General features: G+C 35.9%; 1 protein-coding gene across 2 annotated transcripts in view; it reads right to left on the reverse strand.

Moving 5' to 3' along the window:
- Vps13D (vacuolar protein sorting 13D) overlaps positions 1 to 17411 on the reverse strand; it is a 672569-nt gene that overhangs the window by 567771 nt on the left and 87387 nt on the right. For both annotated transcript variants that reach the window (XM_073982994.1, XM_073982993.1), the window contains exons 3-5: positions 8339 to 9445; positions 7366 to 8288; positions 7164 to 7300 (exon numbers count right to left, since the gene is read on the reverse strand). In XM_073982994.1, the coding sequence (XP_073839095.1) occupies positions 7164 to 7300; positions 7366 to 8288; positions 8339 to 9445 (2167 nt within the window). The remainder of the gene's footprint in view (positions 1 to 7163; positions 7301 to 7365; positions 8289 to 8338; positions 9446 to 17411) is intronic.

Raw genomic sequence — 17411 nt, forward strand, 5'->3', positions numbered from 1 at the left:
GACATCTGTGAGAGACGGAACTCCTACTTAACCATCTTTTTCCACGCGAGGAATATGCAGATTTCCGCCACAAAATCTACAGCCACTCTGTTCACCACATGGACAGCGCAGTTCGCACGGTAGCAAAATTCCGATAACAAACTGCCCCATTCCTTAATTTCATCCGTTTTCATCTAAAAACAAGGTAAGTTTGTGCTTTTATTTTCCAAATACAATAGTGCATTTCAATTCCAAAGTTCTGAGTCAAAGTGCGTTTTGCCGTCGGCAAATTGATTCTTTCCTTTTCGTTTATTAAACGCACAGTGTTCCAATTTGCTTAAATAGTTTCACTTGTTTCTTTGTGCTAATTAACGTAAATTAATTTCCAAACTTTTCCATATTCTGAAGTGAATAATTTAATTAATATTTTCATTTATTTTATAATTTCAATTATTTGCATTTTAATTTCCATTTGCATTTATTTGTTTGCAATTATAACATTTATTTTATTTTTTCAATTCGCGACAGTGTGCTTGTCTTCATATCGTTGTTCTATAATTTTCTTGCCGCGAGAATATTCATATTCATTTCTATTGGTTTGTGTGTTTATACGTGTCATCCATCACCGTTTTATTCCACTGCAGTTGTTGTTGTTGTTAGAGAAATATCCACTGCCGACTAGTCTCTTCAACAACATAACTGATCCGCATAGAAACACACATACATATTATTTCTTGTTGGTCGCTGTTGAGTCGTTCGTCCACTCAGCCAACACAGTGTTTGTTGGTAATTTCCTCTCAACAGTGATCGATCTATCCATAGATACTCTCCTCGTTGTGCTCTTGAATATACGTGCATCCTACAGCAAGCCCGTTTATATGGTCGGTTTACAACTTGTGTGCGACGTATAAATATTTGTTATATTATCGTATATATTGAGGTCAGGTATCAAGATACCTCATTTTTGCCGACTTATAATCATAATAATTGCCACCGTGGTGCAATGGTATGCACACCCGCCTTGCACGCTGAAGGTCGTGGGTTCGATTCCCCGGCCAGTCAACATCAAACACTTTTCAACGGTGGCAAAATACCCCTCAGTAATGTTGGCGACATTTTCTGAGTATTTCAGCCTTGTACAACTTCTCTATAAAGTGGTGTCGTAAGACACGCCGTTCGGACTCGGCGATAAACAGTAGGTCCCATATCATTGAGCTAATATGAATCGGGGTGCACTCATTGATATGAGAGAAGTCTCCCCTGTCCCGCCTGGGATGTTTGTGGAACAATTATATTATTATTATTATATATAATCATCGATATCGCCGCTAGAGGGCACTGTTTATATACCAATATATCTGAAAAATCTTAATATATCCAATTATTTCGTGATATTGGCTATTATTCCGCAGCCATTGGAGTTATTGTTCATCTCCACAATTCGCCGTCGCATGTAGTACCTTTTTCCACCACTAGGTGTCGCCCTACAAATAAGAAATTACCTTAAAAACCTTGTTTTTTCACGATTTTTTCCTTTTTTCGTGGATTTTTTTTCTAATTCTTTCAGAAGTTCTCCACTATTGGCGATTCAGTGGATGTCTCGGATACATAGTGCTGCATTCTTATATATTACGAATTTTGGCCTACTTTTCCGAATAACTTCGAAATTTTTTCATCATTTTCGGAATACTTTTCCATAAGGATGATACTTGTGTGCTGTTTCGTGGTGTAGTGCTACCGATCGCCGCTAGAGATCGCCTTTAGTATAAGGAAATATCCGCAAAAACTAAGTTTTTCCGTATTTACTCAGAGTTTTTCGAATTCCTGCGGGGTTTTATCTGTCTCTGTTCGAGAATTTCCTGTTTTCAGCTTAAGACTATTAATCTTTCGAGCAGACTTCTTTCGTAAAGGCGATTTTCCTGACTTCACTGAGAGTTCCTCAAATAAAAGTTCAGTTTCCCGTCGTTCTTTTTCAATTATTTTCTATCCAGAATGTCGTTGCTAGGTTCGCTGATGGTACTATTCCGATAACCTCCGCCCAGTTGCTAAAGATTCATACTTCCGAATTTAAAGCCTTGTGGGAACGCGCAAAATCGTCCTTTGAGCAATTCATGAACGAGCGAGCTAGTGAAGAGGGGAAAAAGAGGATGGCGATGAAGAGGTAGGGTCCGAGGGAGACACGTTCTAGGCTAAGTACAATAGCACGTACGTGACTTATTGTACCTGTCTAGCTAAGTTGTCTGAGCTTTTCGAAGGTTTTCAGCCACCTTCGGTTCCAAAAACTTCCGAATCCCCTTCTTTACCCTCCAGTAGTACCGTTCAAGATGGTCACTCCTTCCGCCTTCCTCCGTGTGACACTGAAGTCCTCAACGGAGATTATATGTCATGGCCAACATTCTGAGACATGTTCACGGCCGTGTACATTAAGAACTCCAGTCTCAGTCCAGTCGAGCGTTTATTCCACTTAACGCAGAATCCGATATTCGTATTCCTGTGTTCCAACCGTCTTCCAGATTCAACTCTGACGTTGTGCGAGCAAGGTCTGACCTATAAAACGGCCATTCCAAAGTGGGTATCGTACTCTTGAGTCCATTTCCGAGATGTGCAACAACTCAAAGTCGGAGGACACTAAAGGGAAACCCCCGTCCAATTCCAAACCTTCGAAATTTAGTTCCTTCCAGACTAATGTTTCTGTTCCAAAATGTCCTCTGTGCGCCAATTCCGCGCATATCCTTCGAAAATGTCCAAAGTTCATCGCAATGGACATCAAACAACGCTTATCCGAGGTTAAAAAGCAAGGGCTCTGCCTAAATTGCTTCTCTAAGACGCATCATGTGCGTAATTGTTTCAGCAAGAACAATTGTTTCAAGTGTCAGAAGAGATACAACACTATGCTCCATGACAGTTCAGTGCATAGACGTCTCTCCAATTATTCTTCCAACCCCAATAATAACTCAGCTCTGAGTGCTAGCTCTCTTCCTTACACTCCTAATTCCGTACATTCCACTAGTCCGGGGAACGGCTTTATCCAATCCTGCTTCACAACAAGCTCAAGAGGAGTTTTATTGGGGACTGCTCTGGTGAATGTGATTCACTTAGGTGTTTCATATCAAGCGCGTGTGCTTCTCGATTCCGGTTCACAGGGAAGCTTTGTGTGTGAGAAGTTCTTCAACCAATTGAAGCTTCCGTGCCAGAGCAGGAACGTGCAGATTTCCGGTCTCAACAATACCACTGCCGCTTCCGTTCTAAAACTTTGCTCCATACTTTTATGTTCCAGATTTGAGAAGTCCGTTCAAGTTGAAGTCCAGGCATTTGTAGTGTCGCAATTATCTGGAAGTATCCCTTCGCTGACTCTGCCAGCGTCGTTGTTCTCTCGTCTTCCTAACATCAAACTGGCAGATCCACACTTCCATAAAAGTTCCACCATTGATTTGCTAGTAGGAGGTGATTTTATTCCTGCAATCATGCGATCCGGGGTAATGCATAGTGTGTGCGAATCCCTAATGGGCCAATAGACCATCTTTGGATGGATTCTCACCGGTGCGATTCCCATCTCTTCTCCTTCTCCATTATCCATAGTAGTCTCCAATTTCAGTGAGATTTCACTAGACAAACAGATACGCGGATTCGGGGAGGTAGAGTATGGTCCCAGGAAGCTATTTACCTCCAATTCTGATCCATTCTGTGAGAAATTTTTTGTATCCACTAAGACGAGGAAAAAAATGGCAGGTATGTCGTTCGCCTTCCCTTCCAGAAAGGATCAGGTGCTAGACGAGTACATTCAGCTTAAACACGTGATTCAAATTTAGACACCAAATTCCGATTCTTCTGCACAGGCCACTTGCTCCAATAAAGACATTCAAACATGTTCTCTTAATCCTAGATGTGGTCTGCTAGATTCTGACTTGTTGAATTCTTGTCCTGCAGGTGTTACATATCCAGTTCTTTCACTTCATGGCTCCAATCCGGGTTCATCCATTTCTCCCACTCATCCATCTCTCGATGATTCCAATCCAAAGGAGCACTCCACTTCCGAGGGGTTCCCTTAAAAATCCATTTCTGCGTTCCAGAATGATTTCCATGTGGGTGCTACTTATCCAGTTCTTGCACCCCATGGTTACAATCCACGTCCGAGAGGTCTCCTCGTGTTTCCATTATTCCGTTCGAGAAATTGAATTTTTCTGGCTTGATGGAGTACGATAAGACCATTTCCAAATACATTGGTCCGCAAGATAATATTTCAATTCGTGGGTATCATAACTCCATTCCGATACACATCTATTTCAAAGATACAATTCATATTCTCCACTATTGGGAATGTGATAAACTATTTCCAGAATTTGTTCCAATTAAAGTCAGATTTCCGATTCAGCCCCTGCGCTCGACTGGTTTCCATGTTGTATTTGTTCCTTTCTGGCAATGAGACTCCAAATATGAGTCTCTTGCGTGGTACAACTTCTCCAAGCTATTCTCCAAAATTTAGGTCCTTCCAAAACCACTTAATTATCCATATACCCAACATTCGTCACTCCAATCATACTCCATCACAGATAATTCATTTTAGCAACCACCCAGGTGATATAATCCAAGAATTCCAGTTACAAACCGGCACATTGCTTGTCGCTCGTAACATATACGGGGCTATTCTGATTTCCCATAAACGAGACGATAATTTTCGATTTTCAATTCCTGATGCAAGCAGAACACGGCGCGATGTACTTTCTTGTACACATTCATATGAAGCTGCAAACCAGTTCGAACCACTTCTCGATACTCTGATATACAGTTTGTCGGCTTCATTCAACGACCGAGAACCTCGGAATAGCCGCAAGTACGTCCGTATCCACTCACCTGGGTTTTTCCAAAGTAAGTTTTGCGCCAGTAGAAACGTTGTCCATTCCAAATATTATTCACGCATTGATTCCACCCAAATGCAAGTCAATTTTTCCAGTTGGTTGTACTGCTTCCAAAGTTCAACTAAAAAATTCTACTCCAGAGAAGTATTTTCCGTATTTTTGTGCTATTTCCAGAGTACAAATTCAAGTATCCGCTTTGAACAAGGTTTCCCTATACTGTTGTACTCTTTCCGAAGTACAAGTTCAAGCTCATGTTCCAAATTCTTTTCTGTTCACTCAACACTTCGAAAGCACTATTTTATTTTCTTTCCTACAAAGCACAAACTTCCTTTCCAGATGCAGATGTACACAATATTCGATTTTTCTGTATTTGCGTTCGACATCCGTAATTCTGCTCAGAGTTGTCTCTTGTATGATCTCCCTCTGAATTTACTAACTAAATGTACGCTCTCTTTCTCTCTTTGCAATTTCTAATTGCCTTTTTAATTTCCTTTATAATAAACTCACTTGTTAACAAATCGTCAACCACTATTGTTGTTCATTTCGGTAAGCGCATTATTCAAATATTAAAATTTGAATAAACTAAAAGAACCATTACTGTTCTTTTCCACCCAACTTATACGCTCGTTTTATTTCTTTCTTTCTATTCCTGCCATAACTGCAATCGAGAGGAAAATATTTCGAAATCCACAGAACATTTTCTTATCCAAAACACAGCAGTAAATCCAGCATTTTTTCCCTCCAGAAATAACCAAATCTGGCATTTTCAATTTCATTTGTGTAATATATTTTTGGATTTTATTTTAAAATCTGGTACTTTGATTAATTCATCATTTCAGAATATTCGTGTGTTTTGCGACGAAAGTAATTCAAGCAATTCTTGAAGCATGTTCAATAGGGTTACGAAAATGTCTAATGTCTGATAACGGAACAAATTTTGTAGATACCAATCGTGCTCCCTCCCTCATAGTACCAAGAATTTCTCAAAAAGTCTTGCAAAGAAATTTCTGAGAAGTATATTGTTAATGTCTTCGAATTGTAAATGTTCCACATATGGGAGGATTATGCGAAGCAGGACAAAAAAGTTTAAGTGTCATTTCAAAAAAGCAATGAAAGAACGAAAATTTATTTTGAGGAGTTTTCAACAATTTTGGTTAGGATTGAGAGCTTTTTTTACTCTAGGTCACTAACACCATTATCTGAAGATCCAGAGGATTTGGAGACTTTAACCCTAGCTCAGTTATATTTTCTTCAGAGAAGCCAGCACACGATTTATCGTTGATAAGTCGGTGGGAAAAGTTAAAGCTGGAAAACAGAGTACATACAGGAACTGCATAAAAGGTAAGAGTAGCAGTATCCTGGACGAGATCTGAAAGACAGTGACTTGGTATTGGTCAAGGACGAACTACTGCACCCGAACGACTGGAAAACGGGCCGTGTGGTAAAAGTGCACGAAGGGCAATGATGTAAAAGCTGCAGCAGGATAATTACTCGTCACATTGTGAAGTTATGTGTTCTTCCAGTACGTGATTATCAGTAGAAAAGTAATAGATGTATATTAGAGTGACCAAAAAACAAAATTTCGTTCTCCTTTCATCGTGACATTTACACATATTGTTCTCTTTTATCACCAACACTTGTAAGAACAACATTAGCGGTAAAGTGGCATTGTAGATCTTGTACATTTTGTTAATATTGTAGATCTACATCTGTTTACAAAAACACACCAACAAAATACATGAAAGTTTAATTTACTCGACCTAAACAGCTGATTGTTATGGCGACACTTTGTTGTAATTTTGTTTTATGTCGGAGTTTTGTTTTGTGGCATAAAAATAGGACAAAAAATAAATGGAATAGAGGCTAAGAGATAGACTGACGATGATGTTTTGATTTGTTTACAATATTCACAAAAAAAATACGTTCACACTTCGTTGTGAAAACCCCTACGATATTTTCTACCAAAAGCATGTTTGGTCTACTTTTTTTAAATCACCATCGGACATTTTTAAGCAAAATTTGTTATTTGTTATACTCCAACATGGAACACTTATTACTTCCGTTGTTTATATGCGTATCAAATGCCTAAATATGCCGGAATATGAATAAAATCATGAATCCGATAAAATCAATTTCGCACCATGAAAACGGAAGTGGTGAATTCCTGCAATTTCGTAAGTGAAATCGACATTAGTATTCTACCTAAAACGTCTAAATAGAAGTACACATATCTAAAGGATAAATATAAATAAAGTTTTTGTAGGAAAAAAACCTTATTTTGAAGGATAAAAAAGAGTCATGCACTATATATTGCAAAAATTTACTTACCAGTTTGCAATTCATTTAATGCCCTGTTTATGATATGTGGACTAGCACACCTTTGACAGCCATTGGGATCTGGAGAACTAGGAGAAGTGGGGGAACAGGGCTCACTTTGTTTGATACTTCCAGAAACGCTATCCATTCTTCAACCAAAAATGATATAAAAATTCGTATTTTTTTATAGTGTTGTTTTTTAAACATTACTTACTCTACGTATCTATGACTAGCTATTAGAAGTTCAAAATCTGGCCCAAACGATTGAATTGCATCCACAAGTAGAAATCCATGCACAGACATACTAATATTAACGGCATCCGATTTCTTTGTAGCTGCAGCTTTAGCACCAATTATTTGTATTTCTGCTATACTTTTCTCTCTTGACTGAATTTCCAATATAATTTGCCCGATTACAAATTGGAAAATCGTTGTGTTATCGTAATCAGTGCCTTCGATATTATTCTCAACGCGTGTTTCTTCCACATTAGAGTATTCCACTGGATTGAATAAGTCCAAAGTTATTGGACTTAATATTTTCAAACAGTCTAATATCTTTTGTTCATTTATATGTGCCACAATTCTATTAAGGTTTCCAAACAGTGTAAAGGATGGGTATTCCGGGTCGATTGTATTTATAATTCTTCTTTCTAAGTGAAGATTTATATTAAACTTATCCAATAAATGATAGCTTGATGAACTTTTAGCACACGCAAAAGTACATTCTCGATTTTTACATACGAGTATTTGCAAGTCAGTTAAATTTATAATGTACTTGTCATAAATTTCACTATGCAGATCGCCTTCCAGGCCCGTGTCATTATTTATAACAAATCTTGAAAGAAAATGATCATTAACTATTGCCGGATTTACTAGTGGAGTATCTGAAAGGCTTATTTTGGAACCAGGAGGGGTTGAACAGGGTGTCATAAAAAGCTCATCATCGCTTTCCTTTTCACTAACATCAACATCAAGATCGGTTTTTTGATGGTCGATATCCGAACGTTCATTTTTAAACAGCTGAAAACGCCCAAAATCTATTAATACAACAGATGTATTTTTCTCCTCAAAGTTTTCGACGCATATTATTCTAGGTGCCGAAATATCAATCTCAAAGGACCACTTTTTTCTATTATCCTGTAAAAAAAATCATTGTAATCTATTCAGAGCTATTAAAAATTATATACCTTTTGACCAACCAAAACCTTTTTCCAGTTTTTGAAAAAGGTTAAGCTGTATATCTCTCTGTCCTTTCTTTCATGCGATATACTTTTAACATCTGTAATAGGCTGAATGAAAAAAGAAACTATCCACTTGAAAGCATTTTCGTTATATACGACATCCAGACTCTTCGATTTAATAATGAGACGATAATCAGAAAGGTGTTCCGGAGGACTTCTTTCATATTGCAATTGAAACCAAGGTTCTTCATTGGCATGGGATGTGCCTCGTTTGGAAAAAAAGTTTAGAAATTCATTGTAAAATGATTTCGGATTTGGGCTTTCTTGGTTTTGCGGCTTTATTAGGTATGGAAACTCTGTAGATTGTGTTAATTTATCATTTAAGTGGATCGATCCCAGTGATATACCCACGCGATATGATGTTAGTTTCGGCTTAATTTCTATAAAACAAAGTAAGTTTTTTAATTCCATATCCAATTTGATAGCTTCAGGATGGGACTCTGATGTTTTCAATGCAATTTTAACATCAGATAAAGCAAATGTAAAGTTTCCAAAAATTGCGTCACGTTTTGAAAACGTTTCGTTTTCAATGGAATCTTTTAACGCACTCAATATGTCATCTTCTATATGTTTATACGTTTCGTCGTTGACTAAATACGCATCAGAACTGGTATTATCAGAAACTCCATACCATCCAAGCCAGTTCGGAAACCAATGATACAAGATATTCTTTCCATGGGCAATATTACGATGACGAGTACTCATTCCCCTAGCACACACATAATCACAACATACTTCTCGCAGGATATTTAAGTCGTCGATGCATCTATTTCTTTCGGTAGCAATTTTAAACTGTCTCTCTTCTTTTGTGATGTTATCCGACGGGTTGATGAGCAACCGTTTGTATATTGACATGTACTTTATGTTTTCTCTTGCTATTCGCCACTTTTCTTCAGAAGAACGTACTACGTAACCATGACACTCTGCTGCATATCGCCACCATTTCTTTGCATCGTTTAAAACAGATGTAGATGGCCGCAAAATCTTAAAATTCCTTAATTGGTTTATATTTTGAAGTCCATTTACGCATCTGACAATTTCTGTATACTGGATCTAGAAAACATAGTATTATTAAACATTAACATAGATTATTAAATCGAAACATGCAGCTGCGATAAAAAAAATTTAGATGGAAAAAATATGTTATGTTGTTGACAAAAAAATCAACATACAGTTTATTTATTTTATTTATTATTATATTAACTTGTAGTAAATACAATGTTAATAAGACATGTTCTGTTCAACGCTTAAAACACAACTAACTCGTCATTGCCAGTTCCCCTGTATTTATACCCCAAAGTCTCCCTGTTCGAGAGTCCTCTAGAACATTATCGGACACACGTGCCCACCACTCAGTCTTCGTTCAGAATAGGGATACGCAGTGGAATGCAATAATCGGTTTTTCGATTATACGGTTTTCGTGAAAAACTTAAAACTCGATTTTCGGTTAGTCGATTATTTGAGAATGTACTAAAGCTGAGTACACATTGCCAGTTTTCAATGACAGCTTTGTTGTTTTGTGGTTGCTGGACGGTTGGACAGTTGGACAGTTATCGATAACTGCAAAATATCGACATTCAAAACTGACAATGTGTACTGCTCTTAAAAGTCGACTTTCGATTATTCGTTAACTGCCGAAAACCGATTATAATCGATCATTTCCATTGATGCGATCCGTGATGTATATATGTATAAAAAAGTACCCTCCATTACGCGGTTTTAGCACACCCAATAGTCAACTACGACTAATAGTCGTCCACGATTAATAGTCGACTACGAATAATAATAGACTACGATTAATGGTGGACTACGAATAATAGTTGACACCGTCTTTCGAAAGTCGATTAAGAATAATCGATTATCCGGTTTTCGCACAGTCAATAGTCGACTACGACTTTCAGAAATTTTGCGGCTAATAATCGAATAATCGATTAACCGAAATCGATTTTACGTATCCCTAGTTCAGAAGTCAAAGAAGAAGGTTCTGTTGTCGGTTGTTTCAATGATTTTTAATTTTAGCAATGCATTAACGCACACGCTGTTTGTGGAGAGAGCGAGAGAGAGTCGTATGCGTGAGACCACAAACAATGCGTTTGTATTAGTGCCGGATACTGCTCTAGTTGTGATTAGCTACAATGGCCATCAGCTAATACAACATACAGTTTAATTCTGACCTAACAAACACAAATATGATTTTTTGTACAGCTTTATTTGGTACTCATCAAGGTTTTGTTAACAGATATTTCGGCCATATACCATGAATCCGGAATAAATATGTAGAAACGTTTGCAATAATATGTATGCCCGCAATATGTATTAAAAATCTCAAATTACAAGTCATATAGTAATTAAAAGTATCAAATTACATATCTTAAGTAAACAAATGGGGTAAAAAGTGTCGCAGACTCATTTATAAAGTAAACAAACAGCATACCATGAGATGGGGTGACCGTGAGAAATTTTTGGAATTCCTTATGCTGGGGGGGAAGCATGCCCGTAAGCATGCTGAATCGTGTCCATGATCAATGTGGGTGGTTTCGTTTGTCCGTCTGTCTGTTGATTGATCTAATTATGAAGCATTGACCATTGTTGAGGCATTGTGTTTATTGTATGTTTTTGTGTATGTCGTTTGGTTCCTTTTGCTTTGCATTGGATCAGCAGCCACGATAGCTTTATTGTATGTTTGTGTGTATGTCGTTTGGTTCTTTTGCTTTACTTTAAGTCAGAGGACAAGTGTACTGAGTATTTGCTGTGTGTTTGTATATGAATTCGATCGATCTTCTCGATTTGTTTATTATTATTATTCGATGAAGGCGACAAAGTCTTTAATATTTAATTGAAGGGTGGATTGAATTTTTGGTTGCTTCAAATTGATCTTGTCAATGGATTTGGATATGAATGCAAACATGATTGGGAGAGTTAAGGGGGAAAGGGGAACCAATGTGTACAAATGAGAAATCGATGACCATTGTTAAATTTATGCTGTGTATGTTTGCATTAAACCTGGATTCAATATTACTCAATATTCAATTTGTTTTGATTAAATGTTATGAATCTGGGTTATTGAACTTTTTTAAAGACGACACCACGTCTGGTTATTTAAACCCTATATGTATGTATAAATGTATGTATATTTGTCTTCACATTGACCTTGAAAAGGAATATGTTTAGGTTATGATGTTGATTTCCTTACTTCTGTGGGTATCGAAAATGAAGTTATGTGTATTCTAGTTGAGTGAAGGGGGGAAAGGGGAATAGCAGCGCAAAAATCAATCTTTACAAATAAGAAATGGACAAGAAATTTCTGTTAGCTTAACATATGTACGCTTAATGAATTTCACAATATTGTGAAATTAATGTTAATCACACTACAATTTTAGTATAAAAAGGAAATAATTGTAAAAATATGTTTTATTAAAACAAAAGGGTGAATCATTGGACTTCACTATTACTTAATATTCCATTTATTATGAATGTTAAAAATGGGTTATTTAGCTTTTTTTAAGATAAAAAATATAGACAAAAGTATGCTTGAACATGAGCTAGAAATAATTATGAAAATATGGTTATGATATCCTGCTTTTGCTTTCTTTTTTTTGTCACAACGTTTGACACCCTTTTCCCTTGCTGATAAATATAAAAACACGAATATGAAGAAAAAAAATCTTACTCTTCATTAACATTTAATATCTATAAATGGGCATCTAGTTTAGAATAATTTTATTCAGTCTGAAACTTACTTTCAAGCTATTTCAATATGGACTCTGAAAATGTCATTCCTGTAAGCATCAAGGACACCAACCTCTTAATGTACATAAGAGAGTCGAAGGACATCGAAACAGACAAATATTTGCTAAGAATAGCGGATGATATTCAGTCGGAATTCTATATTACAAATGGTTTGAAAACGGAAAGAAACAGGATACTTCAGGAAATTTCAAGTGCTACTAGTGCTTTAATTTGAATGTTTATTAATAAATTATAATAAGAAACAAACAAATATTTGTGTGGCATATTTTTGGGTGAAAGAGATCAACTCTTCGGTTCAAGAGGCTCTGACTAATCAGTCTTCTTTACTTTAAATACGACTTCTTAGTAAGAAGAACACATTTTGGTAGCTCTCAAACGTACCATTTAGTTCAAATTTATGAAAGTTACATAAATTACATAAGTATATAGATATAATATTTTCAAGAATAAAACGCCAACCCTCCTAAATTTTAAGCAAAGAAATGTAAGTATACAGCATTCAAATTGAAAAACTCGGAGGAAAGGAAACTTAAACAATGCCATCTAGGGGTTGTGATATGGATATACAAAATTATGATATTATAAGAGGACTGGTATAACTGTACCATATTACTCATTAAAACAAAAAAAGAAATAAAAGCAATGATATTCATAAGACCATAGAATGCATTTATTTCGTAATCGCAATGTACACATTTGATATAATATATAATATGATTATGATTAAGACCATCTCATTTGTATGATCATATTTTCCACTTTGATTTGATTCCACCAACCGCTTTAGTCGTTCAACAAGAACATTGGGATCGTTCCAATATACATATTGAGGTTTTTCGGAATTTACTCTCATTAGGCCTTTACCAGTGTGAGTACCATCGATTACACTGTGACACAAAATGGAACTCAAAGTCTGGGGGGTGGAAAATTTCATTTGAATATGAATGCCCTTGATGAGTATACTAGGAACCCAAAAGGAAATTTTCGCCATAGGTCAAGTTTCTGAGATATCGCGCGATGAAGTTTTTGATTTTTTCCCTATAATACTTGGGAAAATGGCTCCATATCTCTGTTTGGCGTTGTTGTAGCTTCGTTTTGTGGTGACATGTCTTCAGTGAAATCGATTGGCGAATCTTTTTGTAGAACATTACATTCTTCTAACTCAATGCCTTTCATGTCCTTTTCGTCCTTTCTTTCTTGAACCGTAGTAAAAGTACCACAAGATGAGATTTTTCAGCATCCAAATATTCTACAAAAATGTTGCTCAGAAGATTTTAGGTACGGTTCCCTTTGATAACTAATCGATTTTGTCCCGTTTTCATTGTCCTTTTTGACATTTAATCGGTTTTGGTTCAGAAATAAACTATGTTTTGTTTTTCTGTATATTCGTCATTGGGTATTTATTGGTATGCACACATAACTATTGGTTATTGCTTATGTAGACATCTGGTGTGCTTCTAAAATATTTACCACTAATAGCTATTGTAATGATGAACACGTTAATAACAAATTTTCTTGGAGGATAGATCCGGTTATCTCAATTTTGGAACCGAATATTCCGACATTAAAACCGATTTTTGAACCGGTTTTAAGTAACCGATTAAACTTATATGTATACCGTTAAAAAGCTTATAGAATTGTCAATCAAATTAAATTAATTCGCTTCTGAAAACTTTGTTAGTTGCAATTCTAGAACAAAAAACCGTTTTCTTAAACCGTTTTTAAGGAAAAATATCAATACGCGCAAATATGAAGATCAAAGGGGGCCGAACAATTCTTTTTGGCGATGAAAGTCGATGAAGGTAATATTACGAACCCGGAAGGGCAGCTATGCCGTAGGTCAAACTTCTGAGTTATGGCGCGATCAAATTTCGTTAGGGTTTTTGTCATGTAGGTATGTATAGCTTGTCAAGAAAGAATTCATTTCGCTATAACTCAGAAGTTTGACCTAACTCAGAAGTTTTACATACGGCATAACTGCCCATCCGGGTTCGTAATATAACCTTCATCGACTTCCATCGCCAAAAAGAATTGTTCGCCCCCCAGCCTTTGATCTTCACATTTGCGCGTATTGATATTTTTCCTTAAAAACGGTTTAAGAAAACGTTTTTTTTTTTTTTTTTGTTCTAGAATTGCAACTAACAAAGTTTTCAGAAGCGAATTAATTTAATTTGATTGATAACTCTATAAGCTTTTTAACGGTATACATATAAGTTTAATCGGTTACTTAAAACCGGTTCAAAAATCGGTTTTAATGTCGGAATATCCGGTTCCAAATTTGAGATAACCGGATCTATCCTCCAAGAAAATTTGTTATTAACGTGTTCATCATTACAATAGCTATTAGTGGTAAATATTTCAGAAGCACCCCAGATGTCTACATAAGCAATAACCAATAGTTATGTGTACATTAGGGATATAACTTTTTGCACTTTTTTGCAAATATCAAAAATACCACCACATAGTCGTGTAGAGCATGAAAAACTATTATGAAATACGGTGTCAATTTTTCTCTACCGCGAAAAAAGTTTCCGCACCAAATGCATTGAAGTTCTGCAATGCATTTTTTAATTTTATCTGTCATAACAACATATTTGCTTTTCATTAAAATTTTTATTTTTTTGTAATCTAATTTAAAATCATTATCAAAGCGTTCTGGACCAATTTGTTCTAAAATCGCGCCATTTCGGACCATATTAGGATTTTTTGACACTATTGCAATTTTTGGTTTTTCTTTATAAACTCGTGAATTTTATGTTTATATTTTTTTAACCTATCGGACAAGAGAATATGGAGTCATTTGCAACTAATTCGCGAAAGTTACAGGCTGTTTTTGTTGACTTTGCCTGTGAGAATTTTATTTTTTTCTACAAATATTTATTCAAACAAAGCAAATTTAAAATTTTAAGTAGAAAAAATATCAAAAGGGTTTTAGTAATCACGGCCGGTGCGGGAACTTTTTTCACAGAATCGGTCTTAGAAACGCGTTTTCATTATTAGGACAAAATTCCCCACATGGTACTGGTGTTGTATTTTTGTAGAAAACAAATACGATTCTCAAAAGCAAAGTCAACAAAAACAGCCTGTAACTTTCGCGAATTCGTTTCAAATGACCCCATATTCCCTGGTCCGATAGGTTAAAAAAATATAAACATAAAATTCACGAGTTTATAAAGAAAAACCAAAAATTGCAATTGTGTCAAAAAATCCTAATGTGGTCCGAAATGGCGCGATTTGAGAAGAAATTGGTCCAGAACGCTTTGATAATGATTTTAAATTAGATTACAAAAAAATAAAAATTTTAATGAAAAGCAAATATGTTGTTATGACAGATAAAATTAAAAAATGCATTGCAGAACTTCAATGCATTTGGTGCGGAAACTTTTTTCGCGATAGAGAAAAATTGACACCGTGTTTCATAATAGTTTTTCATGCTCTACACGGCTATGTGGTGGTATTTTTTTGGTTATAGCCCTAGTGTACATACCAATAAATACCCAATGACGAATATACAGAAAAACAAAACATAGTTTATTTCTGAACCAAAACCGATTAAATGTCAAAAAGGACAATGAAAACGGGACAAAATCGATTAGTTGTCAAAGGGAACCGTACCTAAAATCTTCTGAGCAACATTTTTGTAGAATATTTGGATGCTGAAAAATCTCATCTTGTGGTACTTTTACTACGGTTCCATAAAGAAAGGACGAAAAGGACATGAAAGGCATTGAGTTAGAAGAATGTAATGTTCTACAAAAAGATTCGCCAATCGATTTCACTGAAGACATGTAACCACAAAACGAAGCTACAACAACGCCAAACAGAGATATGGAGCTATTTTCGCAAGTATTATAGGGAAAAAATCAAAAAATTCATCGCGCGATATCTCAGAAACTTGACCTATGGCGAAAATTTCCTTTTGGCTTCTTAGTATACTCATCAAGGGCTTTCATTTCCAAAAGAAATTTTCCACCCCCCAAAAATGCTGCTTCAGTGTTATCTTCTTTATTATATTGGTGTATTTATATCCTTTGTTAGATTTCACTCGTTCATTATGGCTGTAGTTTACTTTATGTGCATTGGATCCCAGTAAAATTTTCTTATATATCTCCAACTCTGATTCATCGTAGTTTTTGGGTTTTTAATGAAATAGAAGTTCAAATAAGCCGGGTGTGAGTGCCCAATTCTGGTTTCCTACGACAATTTTTTCATTATTTATATGTAAAGGTTTATCTCCAAATTTCCATTCCCCATTATCGTCTTTATGTGGACCGTATACAGTATCAAGATTATTCACATTTTTCAATTGAGAAAGATTACTTTCAAAATCATAATCTTCATGATCAGAATAAAAAGATTCTTCTCCACCCTCGTCGTTGCTTGACTCATCTTGATTATTATCTTCTTCGTACTCTTCATCGTTTGCAGTGATTTCGTTTTTAAAACCTTCCTTATGTTTCTTGATACTGGAAAATAATTAATAATTAATAATAATATAATTTTTGTCTTGGGTATCATGTATTTGGATGCATTTTCACTTGTGGTTTTAACTAATTTGTTTACTTCATCTGTTATTGGTTTGAAGGTATTTTCCAATTGGGTTGTTCTTGCTTGTTCTCCCTTTTTTATGTTTTGAAATTTTCTTTTCAAAACATTGCGGGATTGAACCAATCGTTTCAACATTTCTCCTTCCATAGTTAGAGTTCTACTGTTAAACGTGGGATATTGTCACAATGTAAATAATGTATCCCTTGATCTTAGCCCAACCTAACTTGAACACAACGCAACCTGAATCCAACCTAACCCGAACCCAACCTAACCCGAACCTAACCCGAACCCAACCTAACCCGAACCCGAACCCAACCTAACCCGAACCCAACCTAACGCGAACCCAACCTAACCCGAACCCAACGTAACCCGAACCCAAGCCAACCTAACCTGAAACCAACCTCAACACCATATGCATCTTTAATATTTTACAATCATGCTTAAATGTTCATAATTACATGATTAACAGTAGATTACTAAAACTTACCCCCAGTTTTTGTAACTTATTTTTGTTCGTTCGTCTATATTCGTAATAATTTAGGCATTCATAGCTCAGCCCCCAGATGATATACACATCTAATTTTTCGTATACCCGTTCCATATACGGTTAAGGATTCCTCATTTAAAAATCAGCGTTCTACATTTGCGCTAAAGCGAGTAAATCGATCTACAAAATTTGACAATTCGTGTGAGAAGAATAAAAATTTTTACAAAAACTGGG

The sequence above is a fragment of the Musca autumnalis genome, unplaced genomic scaffold, assembly GCF_047663935.1.
Source record: "Musca autumnalis isolate F117 unplaced genomic scaffold, ASM4766393v1 scaffold_4, whole genome shotgun sequence".
Taxonomy (NCBI): domain Eukaryota; kingdom Metazoa; phylum Arthropoda; class Insecta; order Diptera; family Muscidae; genus Musca; species Musca autumnalis.